At 38.9% G+C, this 22710-nt stretch overlaps 1 protein-coding gene and 1 non-coding gene across 2 annotated transcripts; both read left to right on the forward strand.

Moving 5' to 3' along the window:
* The first annotated feature begins 421 nt into the window (after window positions 1–421).
* On the forward strand, window positions 422–22428 carry Pank3 (pantothenate kinase 3). The gene is made up of 7 exons (XM_027425223.2): window positions 422–618; window positions 6380–6732; window positions 8342–8595; window positions 10787–10963; window positions 12987–13110; window positions 14805–14930; window positions 16640–22428. Exons 1-7 carry the CDS (start codon window positions 591–593, stop codon window positions 16688–16690), a joined length of 1113 nt encoding a protein of 370 aa, XP_027281024.1. The 5' UTR covers window positions 422–590; the 3' UTR covers window positions 16691–22428.
* On the forward strand, window positions 11616–11722 carry LOC113836669. Its single transcript, XR_003487076.1, has one exon. It is a non-coding gene; the product is annotated as a U6 spliceosomal RNA (small nuclear RNA).
* Window positions 22429–22710: the final 282 nt, after the last annotated feature.

Here is a 22710-nt window from a genome sequence, read left to right on the forward strand (position 1 = left end):
CACAGCCCCTCTCTTCTTTCTGCGGCGGCGAGATCAGAGCCCGGGAATTGCCCGGACCGCCCACGGCTGCCACCATTGGCAGCCTCTTTGCTGGCGTGACTGAAGCCCCGCCTCCTTCCCGCTGGGACCACTCTGAGGCGATCTCCGGAAGCGGAGGGGGCCTAGAAAAAGGGGTTGCGAGGCATCCTGGGCTTTGTAGTCCGTCTGCGCCTCTGCTGTAGGAGAGTCGCGCCTCACGCTGCGGAGAACTACAACTCCTAGCAGCCTCGTGGAGAGGGAGGCTCGGGGGCTTGAGTCACGTGGGCGCTGGGCCTGGGCGGGCTACTTCTCAGTGCGGCGGCGGCGGCGGTGGCGGTGGCGCCGGGGGGACCGCTGTTTGCGAGGGCGCCCGAGCTCGGCTCCCGGTTGCGGGGGCCCCCGTGGGCCGCCCGTCGCCTTAGGCGCCGCCGCCCCGCCCTAGGCCCGCCCCGCCCGGCCTGAGGGGAGGAACCGGCCGGGCCTCGCCGCGCGGCCCTGCCAGCTCCGGAGTATTCGCTGTTCTCTGCTGAGCTCTGCACCCGAGGCTACCCCTCGCGCCTTAGGCTGACGCCATGAAGATCAAGGATGCCAAAAAACCCTGTAAGATGGGAGCCGGGACCCGCGGGTTGGGAAGACGGCTCTAGGAGCCACGAGCGGAGCGGCCTGCTTTAAGCTCGGGCTTGGTCGCGGGCGCCCGCCAGGGAGGGATCGCTGCAGCCCCAGCTTGCAGGCGGCGGACTTCCCTACCCCCCCATGCATGCCGGACGAGCTTCTGCCGTCCCTCAGCCCTTTGCTCCCACTTGCTCCTGGAGATCTAGGGAGGTACACGGGAGATTTTTGACTTGGGTTTTACCAAACGAGATTACTGCTACCGATCTCCTCTTAAGAGTCAGGGCGAAAAGAGGTGGTCATGGCTGTCAGCTAGGGGTTGTTACCTCTCCATTTTTACGGATTTCTGGATTTCCTGCTTGTGCCCTTGAAGTCCAGGTGGGTTCCTGGGAGTTTGCACTGTTGCAATTGGACCTTTTCAACGCATGTGCGTGTAATCCGCCAGTAGGTAAATTGCCTTAGCAATTTAGAATATCAGCTGGTTTGTGTTTGTTTTAGAAAGCAGATAAACAAAATGTTTTTTTTTTAAAAAACTGTACTACAGCTACCCACTTCGAACCACATTAATAACATGGTAAATACCTTGAGAGAGTTTTTCTGTAATTGTAATGCATATACTGAAAAGATTCTAACCTTGCTGTTAGAGAACACATCAAGTTTCGTGGGCTGCCTTTTAAAAGCCTTTTATTTCTGCAGTTGGTTTATTTATTAGTTCAGTCTTTGTGAATGTTGCTCTTCCATTCTCTACAAGCTAGGGATGTGGGGATCAGTGCTTCTGTCTTAACTTGAGGTTTTACAGTTTCTAGTGTTCCGTGCTATCTTCCCAACTGCTCCAAGATATCAGCTATAAAGGGGGATATGAACACCTCTTCCCTGCCTGCTCCCATTAAGGGATCCTATAAACCTCACAGAAGCAGCAGTCTAGAAACTGTAAATGTGACTTTGTTGTTTAAAGATGAGGAAATTGAACTTCGCCTCTGTAACTTTTAGTACCCTCCGTGTACTCGCTCAAAGTGCAGTGTTGTTTCTAGTCCACGTACAGGGCATAGTCTAAATACTTGGGAAACACAAGTTTTGTTTTTTGGCCTTTTTTTTTAATTTTTAGATTATCTGCCCATTAATAATGAAATTCATTAACAGTGATTTGTGTGAGTGTGTGTATGCTAGTTCAGAGTTTATGAACTAGGGTGTGGTGGTGTACACCTTTAATCCCAACACACCCCTGAGGTGATTGATCTCTCTCTGGGTTCTGAGGCCAGCCAGAGTTATGTTGTGAGACCCTGTCTCAAAAAAACCAAAGGCCAACAAACAAAAAGGAAGCCAATGAAACAGTGACTGTTCAAGTTTACATTTTCTCAATTAAACTAATGTACCCTAGGTTAGCATGGTAAAGCACATTTGTCATCCCAGCTCTTGTACAGCATGAGACCCAGCTCAAAATAACTCACACACACAAAACTAATGCGTCTTAGTGCCATGATGGGGAACACTTAACTGGCCTCGAATTCACAGAGATCTGCCTGGAATTAAAGGCGTGCGCCACCAACGCCCAGCTGAAAACTCAAGTCTTTATTTGTAAAAAATCAATAAGAAGTGCAAAATTTCTTTATTTTATGTGCATTGCTATTTTGCCTACCATGATGGTGCTGAATCCCCTGGAACTGGAGTTACAGACAGTTGTGAGCTGCCATGTGGGTGCTGAGGATTGAACCTAGGTCCTGGAAGAGCAGTTAGTTTTCCTAACCACTGAGCCATCTCTCCAGCCCCAAGTGAAATTTTTCTACTCATGAACTGCATACACACCTGGAATTTATCAATGTATATGTTACCCATTTTAATGTCCTAGAAAATTCAAAAGTTGGTAATTAGACCATGTGTTAGATGTTACAAGAGTGGCTCATAGTTGAAAGTTTGTCTTCTGTGCTCTTGTTGCCTCCTTAATGCTTTTTGAATGTGATTTAATTATGTGTATGTGTGTGGGTTTGTGTATTTGAGTGCTGGCATCTGTGAGGCCAGAGGTGTCAGATGAGCTCTTGGACTGAGGTTAAGGCAGTTCTCAGCCATCTGAAGTGGATGCTGGGGATCAAACTCTGGTCCTTTGGGAAAACAATACCTGCTTTTAACAACTGAGTCATTTCTCCAGCCCCTGAATAGAAGTTATTTCTTGATTTAAGGAAATAAATTCCAGAGCACTGCTGAGTTGAAAAGATATCTGCAAAAGTTGGGTATTGGGCTGACAAGATAGTTTAGTGGCCAAGTTCAGTCCTTGGGACCTACATGGTGGAGGGAGAACTTATTCTTAGAAGTGGTGGCAGAAGTCAGAAGTGGGTATTAGATCCCCTGGAGCTGGAGTTATTGATAATTCTAAGCTACTGGACCTGGGTGCTGGGAACCAAACTCCCAAGAGCTGTGCATGCCCTTAACCACTGAGCTCTCAAAAGCCCTGGTTTTTATTATTTTAATGGTAGGTATAACTAATTTTTTTCTTGCACTTCAGAGTCCAAATAAACAGGGTTGATGGTAAGCTATTCTGCTACAAAGAGATTTTTGATTACCTTCATTACTTATGTCTTTACCACTTCATAGCTCACATTTCGGAGTAGCCAGAATGTGCATTTTGGAAATGGCTATTCATAACTTAGAATTAAAAACCAAACAAAAACCTTAGTACTCAGTCACAGTTTTAGAAAAGTTGGTGATTTCTTTTTTTTTTTTTTTAAGTTGGTGATTTCTTATTCTCCAGAATACATGAAAGCTTCTACTGAAATGGTTTTAAGAATAAGAAGTGTTAAGTGCTAATTTGAAGTTTGGTTTTAGGAATATCAGTATTCTGATATTCGTAAATCTGTGAATAGAGGATTCTGTCTGGAAAATGAATAAACTTTGAACTTCCAGTTTGTACTCTGTAACATTTGTATGTGTATTTTGACACCTATGTTTGACATGAGCCTGAAAAGTCTGCAAAGGGCTGAGAATGTAGCTCAGAGGTAGAGTGCCTAATATGCACCAATGCCCTGGGTTTGCTTGAATTACCAAAACAAAAAGTGGGTGGGAGAGAATATGCAAATACTGGCTTTTAGTGGATTTTGAGTTTTGGTAAAATGATTTCTGTTCTTCCAAACCATGAAATCTACAGTCAAGCATCATTCAAGTGGGAGAACTTCTTTTGGTTAGGTTAATACCAGAAAATTTCTTTTAATCTGGTCATCATTAAAACATGTCATAATAAAAGATATGGTTTTTGAAAGATTTTAGAGCAATTCTGAGGGGAATTCAGAATTCCTTAATCAGTGTCATCTGCTCCCATTTTTTTTTTAACCTAGTTGTAGCTAGATCTTGTGGCTCACACCTATAATTCCAATACTTTTGAATTAGGATTGCTGCAACTTAAAAGCCAACTGGGGCTATAATAGTGAGTTCTAGGCCAATCTGAGCCGTAGCATGAGCTCTAACATAGCTCAAAATAGCCAAAAAAAAAAACAAAAACCCTCTCTCTCTCTCTCTCTCTCTCTCTCTCTCTCTCTCTCTCTCTCTCTCTCTCTCTCTCTCTCTCCAGGATTTCCCTGTGGCTTTGTCCTGGAACTAGCTCTTGTAGACCAGGCTGGTCTCGAACTCACAGAGATCCGCCTGCCTCTGCCTCCCGAGTGCTGGGATTAAAGGCATGCACAGCCACCGCCCGGCTTTAAAACCCCAACTTTTTAAAAACATAAAATGCAAAAACAATTTGTTTAAACACTTGCCAATAAATGTCTCCTGTTAGTATATTGCTTTGGAAGCATTAGTGGGGATAGGGCAGGAAAATGACCTATAATTTTATATATGACCCCATCACCACCAAGGCTATGTAGACCATGAATGAATTTCCTTAAAGAAGAAATTCTAGATTTTATTAACTGAATGCAGTTCTTAGTAATAACCACATTCTTTTTACCTAGAGGTGCTGCTGTATGATTTATAAATGGCCTGCTTTTGTCTCAAGTGTCATTCACTGATGTGGCCTTCTTGTTACCCTTTTTTCCAACACTAAGAAGCTCAGTTTCCTGATTGTTTCTTTTTTTTCCCCCCTTTCTTTTTTGAGACAGTGTCTCTATATGTAGCCCCAACTACCTAGAACTCCTTGTGTAGTCCAGGCTGGCCTTTGAAGTGCTAGGATTAAAGGTGTACACCACCATGCCTGGCCATGAACTATTTCTATAGAAGAAAGTAATGAGAATTATGCAGAGACAGAGATGGACTTGACTAGCTCTCTGATTCTGGTGTCAAGTAACCTAGGCTGGCTTTGAACTCCTTGTGTGTCATCAAGGATGATGAACCTCTGATCCTTTTGCCTCTGCCTACAGAGTGCTAGGATTGCGGGGTGTCAACACTAGCCAGTGGTTTATGCAGCACTCTGCCAACTGAGCTGCATATGGGAGCCTATATGTAATATGTACCATATACATAAATGGTGCCCATGGGCCAGAAGCTGGTATCAGATTCCCTGGAGCTGGAGTTATTGGCACTTGTGAGCCACCTGGAATGGGTGCTGAGAACTGAACTAGAAGAATAGCAAACACTCCTGATTGCTTAGCTGTCTCAGCCCAGCAGCTGGGAGTGAGGCTCAGAAATCTGTAATTTTCAAATAATGCCTAGATGGTTTTGATTTTCAACTTACTTGCCAGGCACCTTTAGTTTTTAAGTGCCTCTTTTGTGTGTGTGTTTTGTTTTTTGAGATAAGGTTTCCTTGTGTAGGCTGTCCTAGAACTTGTTCTGTAGACCAGGCTAGCCTTGAACTCAGATCCACCTGCTTCTGCCTCCCGCTGCCTTGCTTTTAAGTGCCTCTTAAACTTCATCTGTCTGTCCTGTATGTTCCTACTTTAGAAAGCTTTCTGATGTTCAGCCAAACTGTATACTTTCTTGTGGAGAAAATAAATGGTGCCTGAAATTATCTATAGATTCAAGACTAAGTTTCTTTCCCTAGCATGCAAGGTCTCTTGTGCTTGACTCTGTATTTTCTCAGCTTAAGTCTTTCTCATAGTTTCTTAACTATATTAGGACTCTGTCTTTGGATAGGCTAATTTTTGTTTTTTAGCATTCTCCATATTCAAAGAAGCATTGGATTTTTCTCCCCCTAGAGTCACATAGCCCAGTTAGCTGAAGTCCTAAACCTGAATATTACTCCTAGCCCAAATGCACTGGTCCTTACATAGCCTGTTAAGTATGTCTGATCCTATGTATCAAAGAAACTTAACGTGCTGATTGAGCAAAGGAAGATTTCATTTCATTTTTAAATTTATTTATATTTGCATATCTGTGTGTGCACGAATCTGTGTCTGTGTGTTTGTGAAAGCCAGAATGTTGGATCCCATGGAACTAGTGTTACAGGTGATCATAAGCTGCATGATGTGGATGAAACTCAGATCCTCTAGGAAGGTAACAAGTGCTTTTAATCACTGAGCCATCTCTCTAGTCCCCCAAAATTTCAATTTAAGGAGGTATTTTACCATTGGTTACCTGACATGATTACAGGGCAGGGCTACACAGAAACCTGTCTCAAATGAAAAAAGAAAAAAGAAAAAAAAAAAAAAAAAAAAAAACAAGGGGAAAAACTGTACAAATACAACCAAAGGAAAGGGTTAGTTGCATATAGTAAGTATTGGCCACTAAGCATTAACTAGGTGCATGACTCATAGAAAATGAAGTTTGTGGCTAATTAACCATTCATTTTGGTTTGTTTTCTCACTATCAATTTTTTTTTGTTTTTAATTCACAGCTTTCCCATGGTTTGGAATGGACATTGGGGGAACTCTAGTAAAGCTCTCATATTTTGAACCTATCGATATCACAGCAGAGGAAGAACAAGAGGAAGTTGAGAGCTTAAAAAGCATTCGGAAATATTTGACTTCTAATGTAGCATATGGATCTACTGGCATTCGGGATGTACACCTTGAACTGAAGGACTTAACCCTTTTTGGACGAAGAGGGAACTTGCACTTTATCAGATTTCCAACCCAGGACCTGCCTACTTTTATCCAAATGGGAAGAGATAAAAACTTCTCAACCTTACAAACGGTGCTGAGTGCTACAGGAGGTGGTGCTTACAAGTTTGAGAAAGATTTTCGCACAGTAGGTGTCTGTTACTTGAAAACCAAAAATTAATGAGGATATTCAGTTCTAAATACAAAGCTGGGCTTCTAAGATGGTGGTTTCCAACCTTCCTAATGCTGTAACCCTTTAATATAGTTCCTCCCCCCACCATAAAATTATTTCATTGCTACTTCCTAACTAATTTTGTTTCTATTAAGAATCATAATGTAAATATCTGATAGATAGGATATCTGATGATGCAACCCCTGTAAAAAGATCCGTCCATCCCTCCCTCACAGGATCGGGACCCACAGTTTGAATTCCTTGAGTTCATTTTCCCTGAAGCATATTTTTGACTTGGAACATTTTTTTACAACATTATGGGGTGTCTACATTGCCCAGGTTTCAGTATGTCGATGGAATGTGGTAGAGCCTGTTAGCAAGGAACTGTATTACAGAGCTGTGCTAAGGAGACCCCAGTGAATCTGGAAGTCTTTTTTTTTTTTTTTTTTTTTTTTTTTTTTTTTTTTTTTTTTTGGTTTTTCGAGACAGGGTTTCTCTGTGGAACTAGTTCTTGTAGACCAGGGCTGGTCTCGATCTTACAGAGATCCACCTGCCTCTGCCTCCTGAGTGCTGGGATTGAAGGTGTACACCACTAACGCCCAGCCAAATCTGGAAGTCTTACTTTTACTACTTAACATTTGTTTTCCTTTGTTATTGTTGTTGAGGGTTTTTGTTGGTGGGTGGGAGTTGGTTTTGTTTTTAGGTTTTGGAGACAGGGTTTCTTTGTGTGGGTAAGTTTGGCCTCAGCCGTGCCTGGCATTTTTCTTTTATTTGTTTTTGTATTCTTAATAGCTATCTCTATTAGCCATCTCCTAAAATAGGTTATGTTAGTATGCACCTCTTGTCCTTGGGGTTATAGTGGATATGGCAAGAGAACTATTGAAGAGAGAGATGCTGTGTTTCTGTATTTGGAGTTTTATCACATGTAATTCAGTATTTTGAAATGTCATCCTAGCAAATTAACCCGTACATTAGAACTATGTGATTGATACTTCATGTTTGTGTGAATTGATAGGTAAAATTAATGTGTCTCAGAATAGTCAAAAATAACTCAGGTGAGGTGATTTTTAAAATTTGCATAACTGTCCTGTGTATAGCAAATGTCTGCCATCCCATGACTCTGATGACCCTGTTGAGTAAATTTGCCTTTTTTTTTTTTTTTTAATGTGGTGGTTTGTTTTTATTTTACGAGCATGGGTGTTTTGCCTGCATGTAAGTCCGTACACCATGTGCATGTCTAGTGACTAAGATGGCCAGCAGAAAGTATCAGAGTCCCTGGAACTAGACTTGTCATGTGGGTGCTAGAATTGAACTCTGGTTGTCTAGAAGATCAGTCAGTGCTCTTAACTGCTGAGCCATCTCTCTGTCCCCTAAATGTCACCTTGAACCCTGTCTATGCCAGAGGTCATGCTGCCTTCACAGAGAACTGGTGGATTAAGTGAAATCATTGATAGATTTTTTGGCCCTCAACAAATAAAATGAAACATATAGTGCCTTACTTACATAATACTGAATTTTTATGAAAACTATAAACCAAGTATTTGTTTGACCTGTCTAAAATTCTGATTTTTGCTTTTTCTTCCAGATTGGAAACCTCCACCTGCACAAACTGGATGAACTTGACTGCCTTGTAAAGGGCTTGCTGTATATAGATTCTGTCAGTTTCAATGGACAAGCAGAATGCTATTATTTTGCTAATGCCTCAGAACCTGAGCGATGCCAAAAGATGCCTTTTAACCTGGATGATCCTTATCCACTGCTGGTAGTGAATATTGGCTCAGGAGTCAGTATTTTAGCAGTTCATTCCAAAGACAACTATAAAAGAGTGACTGGAACAAGGTACTAATCTTTTGATTTGATTACATTATTCATCATCATTTATGTACAAAAAGTTCTAGGGTTTGTTTTATTTATCTGTCTATTTTTGGTGCTGGAGAAGCATAGGCCCTCATACTTGCTAGGCAAGTATGCTACACTGAATTGGTCCCCCAATTGTATATTGCTAGTTCCAGTTTTGCCAGAAAAATAACACATATTGGTGCAACATTAAAATATATAGGGGGCTAGAGAGATAGTTCAGCAGTTAGGCGCCCTTGCTATTCTTGCAGAAGACCCAGTTCAGTTTCAACACCCACATAGCAGCTCACAGCCATCTTTAATTCCAGTTCCAGAGGTTGTGGTCTTTGCTGGCACTAGCCACACACATGGTGCAGAACATATATGCAAACAAAACACGCACACATAAAAGTAATGTCTTTAAAAGAATATAGATACATAAATTAAAATGTTACAGATCTCAAGCTGGGCGTTGGTGGCACACACCTTTAATCCCAGCACTAGGGAGGCAAAGGCAGGTGGATCTCTGTGAGTTCTAGGCCAGCCTGGTCTCCAGAGCGAGTGCCAGAATAGGCACAAAAGCTACACAGAGAAACCCTGTCTCCAAAAACCAAAAAAAAAAAAAAAAAAAAGTTACAGATCTTTTTTGTAAGGTGTTTATGTAATAACTTAAAACTAAAGTCCCTAAGTATTTTCTAGTGGTCAGCATCAGTTGGCATCAGAATTTCCATAATGATGAGTTGATTTTTGTATAGAATAATTCCACTGTTTTTTCCTGAGTTTAACAGTAGAGTTGCTAGCAGTAACAGTATTCTGTTGACTTCAGAACTACAGTATCTGTTCATATTTTGTTTAATTTCTGCAGCATTTCTTTTTTTTTTCCATTTTTTATATTTAACCATAAAGCTTTCCATGTACTGTATGAATTTGCATTTAAAATTCAATATCATAGTGGAATAGTTACTTATTTTTTTCATTGATCTTTATTTATATGTGTGTATGTGAAATTTATGTGCATCAAATACACACAGGTATCCAAAGAGGCCAAAGAGTGTCAGATCCCTGGAACTGGAGTACAGGTAGTTATGAGCTGCCTGATGGGGGGTACTAGGAATCCAGGTCCTCTGTAAGAGTAGTTAACCTTTGAGCTGCCTCTCTAGCCCTGCAGTTAATTTTTAGGATGAATTTAATGTGAACTCCTTTTATAATAAATTAATGTTCTCAAATAGACCATAACTTTTTTTAATAACCTGAAATGTGAAGTGAAGGGTTTTATAAGACTTAATTCTCTTAAATAATTCATCAATAGGTAGCAATGCCTGTTCAACTGTGGAAGCAAAGGTTTTAAAATAATTAAGATGGGTTTATGGGGGGGTGTTAATTTTAAAGCAATATTTCTGTTGAAATACTTAAATGCATTAGTACTCTTAACAGTTATTAATACTCTAGAAGCCCACTTTCATACTGTCCTTAACCAATAAATACACAAAACATTTCTTTTGATTCTTTTGACTAACTACAAAAAATAGAAATGTAGGTGAGTCTAGTAAGCAAAGATTTTAAATTTAAAGACTAGAGCCACACAGTTACATTTCATGGGCATAATCCAAAATGATATGGGAATAGTACTAAATAAATTTGTCATTAACATGATGATGAGCCGTATATACACTTCCTCTGTTTGGTTCGTGTTAATGTTCACATATCATAACTGAATTAATTTCACCCTAATTGGGCAACTAAATCTTTCACGAGGTCATTTCTTGGGAATGTAAAAGAACAGATTTCCTTCCTTATGTGGTATTTTTAGGACACAGATACCCATTTTGAATCTGTTGGACAGGCTGGCCCAGAACTCAAGGTCTTATCTCAGCTTCTTTAGTGCTGACAATGGTAGCATGCATTCTCTCACCAACCTATTATTAGTATTTCTTTTAATGCATACACAGTAGTATATTTTAGCAATTACAAAGTATAAAATATTAGATTCAAAATGGGGTTTTTCTCCCTAGCCAACTTAGCTGTTGAGGTGACAGGTTTGGTTTTACTAAGTAGTTTCTCTTGTCCTTTATCATGTTGATATTTAACCATGTTTTCCCTGTGTTTATTCAATAAATGAATGTTGTCTTTTTTACTTTGGGAAAGAAAATGTAAGTGCAATTTAACAAGACTATCTTATTTTTACTTTATTTAGCCTTGGAGGGGGTACCTTTCTTGGTTTATGCAGTTTATTGACTGGCTGTGAAAGTTTTGAAGAGGCTCTTGAAATGGCATCCAAAGGTGACAGCACCCAAGCTGATAGGCTGGTCCGTGATATTTATGGAGGAGATTATGAAAGATTTGGTCTGCCAGGTTGGGCTGTGGCATCTAGGTAAGTTATTCAAGTTGTTTATTTAGTTTTTGGAAAGGTGATTTCCTTTTCTTTGTTTAGATTCCAAGTTTTAGACATTGAAGTAGTTTAAAAATAAAATACTCAAGCCTAGTGGTAGTGTTGCAGCACTTGGGAGACAGGTGGATCTCTGAGTTTGAGGTCAACCTGATATACAGAGTAAGTTCCAGGACAGTCAGTGCTACACAGAGAAACCCTATCTTGAAAACAAGTAAATTCATTGCAAAGTTTACCCTATGTGCACCCTGTTAAAAAAAAAAAAAAAACTCCTTGTGCTGGTGACATTTTTCAGTGGAGGAGAATTTGCCTAGTATGCCCAAGGCCAGGGTTTGAGTCCCTGAACTGAAGAACAGAAAAACTTCTCAGCTGGTCATGGTGGCACCCTCCTTTAATCCCGTTATTTAGGAGGCAGAGGCAGGTAGAACTCTTGAGTTCCAGGCAAACCAGTGCTATAAAAGGAGTTCCAGGCCAGACTGTGGGGGCTCATGCCTTTAATCCCAGCACTTGGGAGACAGAGGCAGGCGATCTCTGAGTTCCAGGACAGCCTGCTCTACAAAGTGAATTCCAGGACAGTGAGGACTGTTATACAGAGAAACCCTGTAAAAACAAACAAACCCACAAAAACAAAAAACAGGTGCTCGCTTTGGCAGCACATATACTAAAATTGGGACGATACAGAGAAGATTAGCATGGCCCCTGGGCAAGGATGACAAGCAAATTCGTGAAGCTTTAAAAAAACAAAAACAACCAAAAAAACAACAGGAAAACAGAAACTTTGTATTCTGAAACACCTGTCTTCTGTTGATATGTGAAAATACAAATCATATTCTGTAATCCTTTGCTTATCCAATAACTTGTGCCACTATGTAGCATAGTAGTATACATACTCTAATAAAACAGTCACACATCCTAGAAATCTTTCCATGTTGTTCATGTTGTCCTGTCTGTAGCTTACATTCCTGAAGGTAAAGTGCAAATACTTGTTACAGTTTTGTTAGCACACCCTCCAAATGGTGATTTTTCACCTAACCCACCAGGTAAAAGAGTATTTCCCAACAGCTGAACTAGTATGCTATGAAACATTTTAAGTTTTTGCTAATCTGATAGGGAAGCAGCATTTTAGTGTGATTTTACTTTTGTTTCTTTTACTAACAAGAAGCTAAGGACCATATGTGGTGCTGTTAGTGATTGTTGATGATCTAGTTTTTTTGTTTTGTTTTTATAGCTTGTTACACTGTTGAATTTATCAGTCTTTTATGGCTTCTGGATATTGATTCATATAAAGGAATTAACCTGTATTTTCTTTCTCTGGTATTTAATGTATTTATAATTCAGTCTTTGTTATGATGTAAAACAAACATGGTTTATAATTTTTCTTACAGTTTTGTGTGAGAGATCCAGTTTTTCAATTTTTTTACAAGTACCTAACATCTATTCTTTTTTTCCACTGATAAGAGATGAATTCTCATGCACTAGTTTTTTTTGTTTTTTTTACTCCAGATGTACCCTCAATACACCTCAAAGCTATGGAAGCATAAAAGTGTGTTCTGTTTGTGATTTCATTAAGTTTCTTTGTTAACTTAGGGAAATGACATCCTTGGGCCAGTCAGGTGGCTCAGAGGGTAAGGATGCCTGTCTACCTCAGATTGATCCCCAGAACCTACCTACATAGTAAAAGGAGAGCATCACTCCTACAAAGCGTCTAATGACTTCTGAGTATGTGTACACACAGAGAGGGAGAAAACAAATAATGTTTGAAAAATGATGCTTTATGGTATATCTTTCCATAACAAAATTTAGCTGTTTAAGTCACTTTTGTGCCTTTCAGACATTTAAAAAGTTGTCTATATATTAATTTAAATTTTTCCTGAACAGTTTAATGTTAGCATTTATTATTTTACACACAATGGGTTTCATTACGACATTTTCATTTGTAAATAGATATGTAAGTTAACGTATGAATTATTACCAGTAGATTTGACTTGTTTCTCTTTTTTTTTTTCAGTTTTGGGAATATGATTTATAAGGAGAAGCGAGAAACTGTTAGTAAAGAGGATCTGGCAAGAGCTACTTTAGTTACTATCACTAATAACATTGGTTCCGTGGCCCGGATGTGTGCTGTTAACGAGGTAAAAAGACATTCAAGAACTTTTAATTTCACAAAAAACATCTGGACACAGTGGTGTGGTATATGCCTTTAATCCCAGTGCTCAGGAGTTGGGCGCTCTGTGAGTTTGCGGCTAATTCCAGGCTGTTGGGGTTATAGAGACCCTGTCTTTTTGCTTTGTTTTGAAATTTTAAAAGAAAAAATTGATTCCTGTGTGTGTGATAGAACCCCTTATTTTCCAACGAGGCCTGTCAGATTGAGATCCATTTCTTTATGCTCTCAAATGGATAAAATATCTTGTTTGTTTCTTCCTTTTTAATGACAAATACAGCACTTGGGAGGCAGAGCCAGGCAGATCTGTTGAGTTCAAGGGCAGCCTGGTCTGCAAAGAGAGTTTCAGGCCAGCCAGTCAGCTTCTGCTTCAAAATAGCCAATAATAAGAAGGAAAGTAATATGACAAATAGTGAAAAGCCCTTGGTGTTCAGTCTCCCTGCCCTGCAAAACAAAAAGAAACTAACTTGGTGTCAGACATAGGACAAATAAGTACTTATTCTCAAAATGTCTTCATAAATGAATACACAGTCTAAATGTAAATGAGAGTGAAATATAAGGATAGCACATTTTAATTAAACTATTGAGAAAAACATTGTGGATTCTTTGTTTATAATAATGGAGTGTTCAATTAGTGAGATACTTGGAGATTTTCTTACTGCCCTCGGCTTCTTTACAGTGCTGCCTTGTTGCATATGGATCAAGCAGCATTGTACAGGGCTATGAAGGCATTGAGACTTGTTCTTCACATGTGGTCTGAGGTGATGTGTGTTGCTTGCCTTCAGAAAAAGTGAGGGTTGGGGAGATAGCTCAGTGACTCTGTGCAGAGGACCAGGATTTGAGTCCCTAGCACCCATCTAAGAAGCCTGATATGGCTTTGGGCCTACAACCCCAGCAGGTATGGATGGGGAGAAAGGAAAGTCCCTGGGGCTTGCTTGAGTAGCAAATACTCTTAACCTCAGCCAGCTCTCCATCCTAAACTTTTTTTTTTTTATGTGTGTGGATATTCTTCCTGCATGTGTATCTGTGCACCATTTACATGCAGTGCCTATGGAAGACAGAAGAGCATTGAATTTCTTGGGACTAGAGTTACACATGGTTGTGAAAAGCCAAGGTGGTGCTGGGAACAGAGCCATGGTTCTCTTGAAGATCAGCTTGTGCTCCTAACCACTGAGCATCTCTCCTGCTCCCAAACTATGTTTTAGTTAGTTTATGCCTCCTGTTCCTCTGTCTCCACATCTTCCTCCTTCTCAACTTTTATGTTACCCACCCTTCATGGTCCCCTTCCACAATCACTGCTATTGTCCAACTCTGGAGGGACCAGGTTGCATTGCATGGTTTTAGATCAATGTTAGGTTTGCAGTAAAACTGAAATAGGAATATATAGGCTATCAACACACCTTCTACACATGTGCATAGCCTCCCTGACTCAGTGTACTCTGGATCTTGGTATGTTTGGTTGTAGTCAAAAAACATGTAGGACATGGCATCAGCATTAAAATCCAGAGTTCATATTTGGCATTAGAGCTCATTCTTTAATTATCTAATTTGTGAATAATCAGAAATGTAGAACTGTGTGCCAGAAATTAGGAGGTACTAATGAGTGACATTAACATTCTTGCATAAATATTTTAATGCCCTAAAAGTCACTTTCTTCGATTTCAGAAAATTAACAGAGTTGTCTTCGTTGGAAACTTTTTACGTGTTAATACTCTCTCTATGAAACTTCTGGCATATGCTTTGGATTACTGGTCAAAAGGTCAATTGAAAGCATTGTTTCTAGAACATGAGGTATGAAAACAGTTTTTTTATCTTTTTTTTTATTTGGATTAGAAACAAGATTGATTTACATGACAATCCCAGTTCCCTTCTCCCTCCCGTCCTCCCCTACAACCCCCCCAACTAAAATCCTACCTATCACATACCCTTTCTTCTATTCTTCAGAAAACAGTTTTTTTGTAGGTTAAACAGCATGTTTTGAATGAAAATTTCTACATTTCTGTATATCTTCTTATATTTATATATGTAAAACTGTAAATATGTATGCATATGTGGAGACCAGAGGACAACTTCAGTTATCATTATCAAGAACACCATTCACCTCCTTTGAGACACGGTCTCTCACTGGCATGGTGAGGCTGTATTGGTTGGACAGCAAACCCCAAAGATCTGCCTCCCCACATCTGGGCTTATAAAAATATGCCACAGCACCTGGCTTTTTTATTTATGTTGGTTTGGGAAATGAAACTCAGTTCCTTGCATTTATGGAATGAGCTATTTTCTCAGGCCTGGGCTATGTGTTCTAACAAAGAGGATTCTTTTTAATTCCCTCAATGCATTGTAACCCACCCTGACCCTGAGAAGTAACTGTTTTCCTTTTTTTTTTTTTTTTGGTTTTTCAAGGCAGGGTTTCCCTGTGGTTTTGGAGGCTGTCCTGAAACTAGCTCTTGTAGAGTAAGTCGGTCTTGAACTCACAGAGATCCATCCGCCTGCCTCTGCCTCCCGAGTGCTGGAACTAAGGCGTGCGCCACCACTGCCCTGACAAATATTGTTTTCCTAGTTCAGCTTGGTGGTAGCACTCCTATAATTCCAATATTCAGCAAGCAGAGACAAGATGTTAGCCTAGGTTGAAGCCAGCCTGCTTTATATTAGTTCTAGGCTAGCCAGGATTACATGTCAAGACCTTGTGTTCAAACAAACAAATAAAAAACCAAACAGCTCACCTCCCAGCTTTTTTTCCTATTTATAATATCCAGTTAAATTCCATTATGTGCAATTAATCAGTCTCATATAATGAAATCAAATGTTTACATTATTTTGAATTAATAAAATTCAAAGTTATTGCTACAATAAAGATACTTATTTCAAAGCCAGGCAGTGGTGGTGCACACCTTTAAACTCAGCACTTGGGAGGCAGAGGCATGCACTTCTCTGAGTTTAGGCCAGCCTGGTCTACAGAGCTAATTCCAGGACAGCTGGGACTGTTAAACAGAGAAACCCTGTCTTGAATAGGTAGGCAGGCAGATAGATAGGTAGTTCAAGAGTATATAGAATGCAACCTAAAATTCTTCTTTGGAGTCTGTAGGAATGACATCCTTTTGACCTCTAGTTTTATTAATTTGTGTCTTTATTTTATAATAATTAAAGTTTGTCAATCTTACTAACTTTTCCAAAGAACGAGCTCTTTGGTTGATTTATCTTTTTAGTGGTGAATTGAGGCCATTTACTTATGTGTAAGGTTATTGATTAACAAGGAGAGGGAATGTTGCTCTTTTTAGAAATGACAGTGCTGTTTTGCTGGATGACTGGTCTCCTTTCCTTCTGTATTAATTTTGAGGGTTTGCTGGGTTCTGTTGGACTTGGTGCTTTCCCGATTCTAGTTTATCTTTTGTTTTGTGGAGTGTACCCTTTCATGTATTCCATGTGAAGAAGCTATATAAATGTGTTCTTAACAAATTAATCTAAAAGCTACATTGTCTTAAACTGTTTAAATCATGCAGGGATACTTTGGAGCTGTTGGTGCACTTCTTGGATTGCCAAATTTCAGCTGAAACATCAGAGATCTTTACTAAGAAATGTCAACTAGGAAGAACTGATCCAGAGACTTCATTCATTATTTGTCACTGGGAACCAAAGGATAAAAGAGTAATGCTATTTGTGTCGATTTTAAATGTCAGAATGGTAAACTTAAGAGCTTTGCCACCTGGAAAGACCTCTGTAATGGGAAATACTCCTCATTGATTGTCCCCTTGTGTGTGTATATAACCAGCGTTCAATCTTAAATGCAATACAGCCTCTTGATTGTTGAACTTTTCTCAAGAAATGATTTTCTATTTATTTGATGTAGCCAACATTGATAGTACTGTATGCTCAAACACAAATCTTCAAGTCTCAGAAATGTTTGCTTATGCAAAATCATTAATACTAAGTATTTGTTTTGAGTCTGTTTTATGTACGTTTGGTTACTAGTGAACAGGAAGTTACATACTCTATGGTAATTTATTGTACTGGCAATCAAAGATGATCATTTTCTGTGACTTTAGGAATGTTAAGGCAATATTAAGTATTAACTATGGTAGTAGTTTTATAACATGTCCTCCTCAAAAGAGCATGTCTATATGACCTCGCCCCCTAAGTCCACTTTTCTCTCAGTTGATGAGTTGAAATACCGTGTTTAAACATGAACCTGAAGTTTCCTTTTGAAATATTTTGCACACGTTTGGTGGCGTTACATTTTCTTTATTTCATGCATTAATCAGTATATGTGTTAAGATGTTTACTGTTTTAAAATTGGGGGCATAATCACATGCTTTGGAATCTAGTTAAGTCTTTGAACTGTTCACATGGAATATGGTTAGAGTGGGTGACATTCTGTTGTCTTTCTACCATGTGTATCTCAGGCCCAAACATACACTTCTCATTAGGTCTGAACTATGAAAGCTGATTTTATCCTGCTATAAACAGTAGCAAAGGACAGAATCAGATGTTATCTAAAAGGGTGTTTTGAAACTATGGGACACCGAGGCAGTATTGCTGAGTTACAAGTGGATCAATATTCATGTTTTTTGGTTATAAAAGCATTGCAGATCCAAAATTTGCCTTTCCTTCTATCTTGAAATTCATTCTTGGTTTTGAATTCCTGATTTTATAATGTTAAATCTCAGATTTCACATATGCAGTACCATTTTGGAGGCTAGTAGTTCCATAAAGTTGAGTCTGTAAGGGAAATGAACCTGTATTACCAATATTTCTGGAAATAACCTTAGATAGGTTAGAGATTGTTTACACTTCAAAAAGTATTTCATTGTGGTTTCTGAGACCCCAGTGTTTAGTAGTGAGAAGTTTCCACCAGACTGTCAACACAACAGTTGTCTGTGTGTAGTTTTCACATCTTATGTGCAGGTATTTGAAATTCAGTTTTCTTTACCTAAAGATATAAGCATACAGCCAGCCAGTGGTAGTGCACGCCTTTAGTCCTAGCACTCGGGAGGTAAAGGCAAGTGATCTCTGTGAGTGTGAGACCAGCCTGATCTACAACAGCTAGTTCCAGGACAGGCTCCAAAGCCACAGAGAAACCCTGTCTCAAAAAACAAAACCAAAACAAAACAAAAGATACGAGCATACAAATAGTATCTGGGGAGGGGGAGCATATGAAGAGTATTTGCCCTTAGAACTTTGAAATCAGCCCACTCAGACATTTAAGTCTACGATGTTGTCTTTGTCAGTGTTTGCATAGTGGTGGCCAATTCCAGGGGGAAGGCAGCTGCTTCCTTTATTTTAAAGGCTTTGACTCAAGTGTTTGTGCAGATAAGAAAATAACAATGTTAGAAATAGCAGATTTTCTACCTGTGGAAATTCATACATAAACAACTATAGGTTTAGGGCTGTCGTTAAGAAAAGATTGATGTTCATATTCACTTGATCACTATACTTTGGTTAATGTGGCACACAACATTCTGTCAGTTTGGAACTGAAATTACCTATTAAGACTCGTGTAACGCCAGCCAACTAGCTCGTCCATTTTTTTACCTTTTTCCAAATGTAATCTGTAATTATGAACTGATAAGAACACAGAATCATGATTGATAAGGGCTGCCAAGAGTCTAATCTGCTTTACATTGCTCTTGAGAAATTACCTGTAAGCATGCTGTCATAAATAGGTTTGCCTCTAATATCAGTCAACCTAATTGAAGGTCTGTGGTTTTGTGTGCCCCCACCCACCCACCCACCCCACCTTGGTTTTTCAAGACAGGGTTCTCAGTGTAACTCCTGGAACTTACTGTCTAAACCAGGCTGGCCTTGAAATCAGATCTGCCTGCCTCTGCCTCCCAAGTACTGAGATTTGTGCACCACCACCACCTTCCTAAGGTCTGTGTTCTTAAACAGTGCCATTTAATAGAAATAAAATATAAACCATGTATAATTTTACATTTTTAGTAAACACATTAAAAACTAACAAATAGATGAAAGTCATTTTAATACATGTTTTTTTTTCTTTATAACTGATACATCTAGTGTGTTATTTCATTGTGAAATCAGTGCAAGAATTTATTGGGAGATATATTTTGCCCGCTTTTGTTTATTTTTATTTTTAATTATTTAGTCTTCAGTTGATGTACATTTTAAATAGTGCCCACTGTGTTAGTGTTTTTCTAGAACTACTTCTGTTTTTGTTTTTGAGACAGAGTCTCATCTATGTAGCCCTGACTGGCCTGGAACTGGCTATGTAGACGGGGCAAACCTTGAACTCAAATCCACCTGCCTCTACTTCCTGCATACCAAGATTAAAGGTATGCTAGAATTACTTAATATTGTGTGTCCATGAAAACTTGGTGAATTTTAAAAGAATGTGATGGGGTGGGTGGGGACTTCTTTTTTTTTTTAATAGAAATAAGATCATTTATTTGGACCAATTTATTTACACAGACAAGCTGTTACTGACTATTGCAAAAATACTGTATGTTGGCATCATGTCATCTCTTGTAGTGTATGGGATTTTTCTAATATCTGATACTGATAAAACTGCCTGTGATAATCCTAGTAGTTAGCAATCTCCAAACTAATGAATTTCCTTCATGGGAATAAAATTAATTCCAGAAACTTAGTTTCTAAAGTTTCTGAGTTTTGTGCAGTCAAATTTGAAAGATTACCAAGAAACACTTTTTAACTCATTATTATCTTTTATATATACAGAGAATCTTTATAAAAATTCTGATAACTTTAAAATGCTAAGAGCATTGTTAGCCATGGTTTTGGTGGTGAAACGCACACAACAGAGATCTAAAGCACCACCATTCCCCCAAATGTTGCCTTTTAACTAGCCGACTCCAAGCTTCTAGTACACAGGTCACACAGGTTAGCATGGCATTTCCTTTCTCAGCTACTCTAAGTAGGTGGGGAAGTAGTGCATCCCTCCTTTGGATAAAGTCATTGCCAAGGCCAGTAGTGTGCATGATAATTAAAGCCACCCTCTCAAGAGGTTCTCATTATTTGCAAAACCTAGACTCTTCAGAAACTCTAAATTGATGTTGCCCATGAGAATGCATGTAATTGTTGTATTTAAGGAACCCATTTCTAAAAGATAAGACTGTTTGGGGGTTACATTCTTGGGTGGGAAGCTTGGCCTGGCCATAGTTTCTAAATGTCCTTATAAAACCACTTTGTTAGAAACAAAGTTCTTTTCTATTTAGTTTATTTGTATCTTTTTTTTCCTTTTGTTGAGCACTTTATCTTTGTTAATATGTTGAATTTGCGAATGTAATTCAGAAATTCTAAGTTATGTAAAAAATTGAATGAATATGAATGTTTATTACTTTACATTCAACTTCAGTTTTGTGCTATATGTAAACAAAATAGTCAAAATACATTCTTTGTGAAAATAATCTGATTTTAAGGGTTATTGCTTCGAAGTGTTAATGTTGTCTTTTCCAGCCAAGCTCCTGTTCACTGGGTGTGGTTTGTTCTGACAGTGATGGAGATAGGCTAGCTTCATTTAAGTCATCAGATAATTTTCAGTTTGGTTTGGTTTTTGCTTTTTGAGACAGGGTCTCTATGTAGTCCTGTCTGTTCTGGAACTTGCTATGTAGACCAAGCTGACCTAAAACTCACAAGAGATCCTCCTGTCTCTGCCTCCCAAGTTCTGGTGAGAAAGGCATGTGCCACCATACCTGGCCTGCATTGCATAATCTAACAAAATTCCTTTTTGTTTGCTGTTTGTAACAAAAATTGTCTTTCTGATGAGTCTCTCAGTGTCAGTAATAACATGAACTCTTTTCTTTGAAGGTTGTGATGGCTGGTTCAAAACAGCAGCATGAAAAGACATTGTCCTGGGTTTTCTGCTGTCTTATTTCTACTTTAAAAAGGCTAAAATGTTTTGGAAAGCACTCCCTATTTCTCGCACTGTTCTGTCTTGTGTATTCAATACAGGTGGAGTTCAGATTTGATAGTGTTTTATGGTATGCTCGTCATTGGCCCGGCTTTGTAAACTGGGAATTCAGTGGCTACCATGGGAAATGACATAGTTGTCAGGAGCCTGAGAACAACTGCCTCATTCTTGGCAGTGCTTAGGATGACTTACACGTTTTTCAGATGCTGCTTATGTAGTAGATTAATAGTTCTGGCTTTTATTATTATGTATTAATAAGTACTTACAAAGCCAGAAAAATACTATTCTCCCATTACATCTCTCCAATATGATAGCTATTGGAAAGTATGTGTGTACATTCAAGTACCTTAAATTTTAACTACTAACCTAAAAAGTATGTAAGAATTACTATTCTTTTGAGAAAGAGGAAACTACCCCTCTAAATTCAGAGTTATAGCCCCTCTGAAATTATTGCATTTGTGCAGCACACAATTCTCAGCCACATTTACAAAAGAAAAATGGAATTGCCTGCAAGTAGGTTGAGATGGGTTACAGTTCTACCTAATGAGGCAGTCAGAAGGCCAAAAAATCTTTTTTCTGAGCTTGGTGGGAGAGACCTGTGTTTGACAGCAAGTCCTTACTTCTAAAAGTCAGTGTGAGCTGATGCTGGAATCTTGCTGCTAGCTCTCAGCACCTTGTTTCATTCACAAACTATTTGTTTTTTAAATAAAGTTTTTGGTTTTGCATTGCATGCTGGGTGTCATTGGCCTAATCCTACAGGTAAATCACTGGTCTTCTGCAGTGAATGAGGTTCAAATACATGATCACTCATACCCACTATGTTTGAGCTAAGTGAATTCCTGGCATTTTAACTGAAGTTGAAAGGCATTCTTTCAATTCCTGGGGATTTTTCTCTCCCATTTTGGGCATCTTTTAAATCGGGGCTTATTTTACTTACACATGTCACTTCAGTGTAAGCTGCCTTACTTTGTTGGTTGCATTATTGTTAGGTCCAAGCTTTGTTATGTTTAGATCCTTCTAATATTAAATCTTATGTAAAAATGTATAATGTGCTATAAACTTTATGCATAATAAGACTTAAGTTATAGCCTATTGTAACCTATAAAACATTTCTTGTAAATTATCTAATTTATTTTTCCATTTATGTACAGTTTCTTAATGTAAATTTTTAAAATATTTGCTGTGGCCTGCTCTGTAAACATTCCCATGCTTTTTCCCCTGAGTGCTTATTGCATGACAGAATATTTGGTCCTTGTTTGTACCATGTATCCAGCCTTTAAGCCAACTTCAGGGTGTCTACCTTTTCTGTAGTTTCTAACTTTTTCTAATTTGTTAATATTCTGAATAAGTGTTAGAATCATGCTTTTTATACCCTCCTTTCCAAATAAATTCTCATATTTACTACATGTGTCTCTTGACTGTTTGATCTAATAGTGCCGAGCAGCTGCCTTTTCACTTTTGATTTGGCATAAGATGTGATCTCAGGGTGGTTAACTGAGAGCAGAAACTCCATGGGAGCAAGGACATTATAAAGATTTGTTCACTCCTGTATCTCTAATTCCTGGTACTGAGAAAATATTCAATAAATAATATGTTTAATGAGCTGACTGTAAAGTGTTCCTATGTATCTAGTCTGCTTAAATATTCTGTCTTTATTTTTGTGTGTGTAAGTGTGCATGTTTTACC

The sequence above is a fragment of the Cricetulus griseus genome, chromosome 7 (genome assembly GCF_003668045.3).
Source record: "Cricetulus griseus strain 17A/GY chromosome 7, alternate assembly CriGri-PICRH-1.0, whole genome shotgun sequence".
NCBI classification, from domain to species: domain Eukaryota; kingdom Metazoa; phylum Chordata; class Mammalia; order Rodentia; family Cricetidae; genus Cricetulus; species Cricetulus griseus.

Excerpts from the sequence above, each read along its gene's own strand:
- Pank3 (XM_027425223.2), top strand. The coding sequence starts at position 591 with ATGAAGATCAAGGATGCCAAAAAACCCT. Across the intron at positions 8,596-10,786 it reads AAAAGAGTGACTGGAACAAG|CCTTGGAGGGGGTACCTTTC; the intron begins GTACTAATCTTT and ends TACTTTATTTAG. Across the intron at positions 14,931-16,639 it reads CATTGTTTCTAGAACATGAG|GGATACTTTGGAGCTGTTGG; the intron begins GTATGAAAACAG and ends TAAATCATGCAG.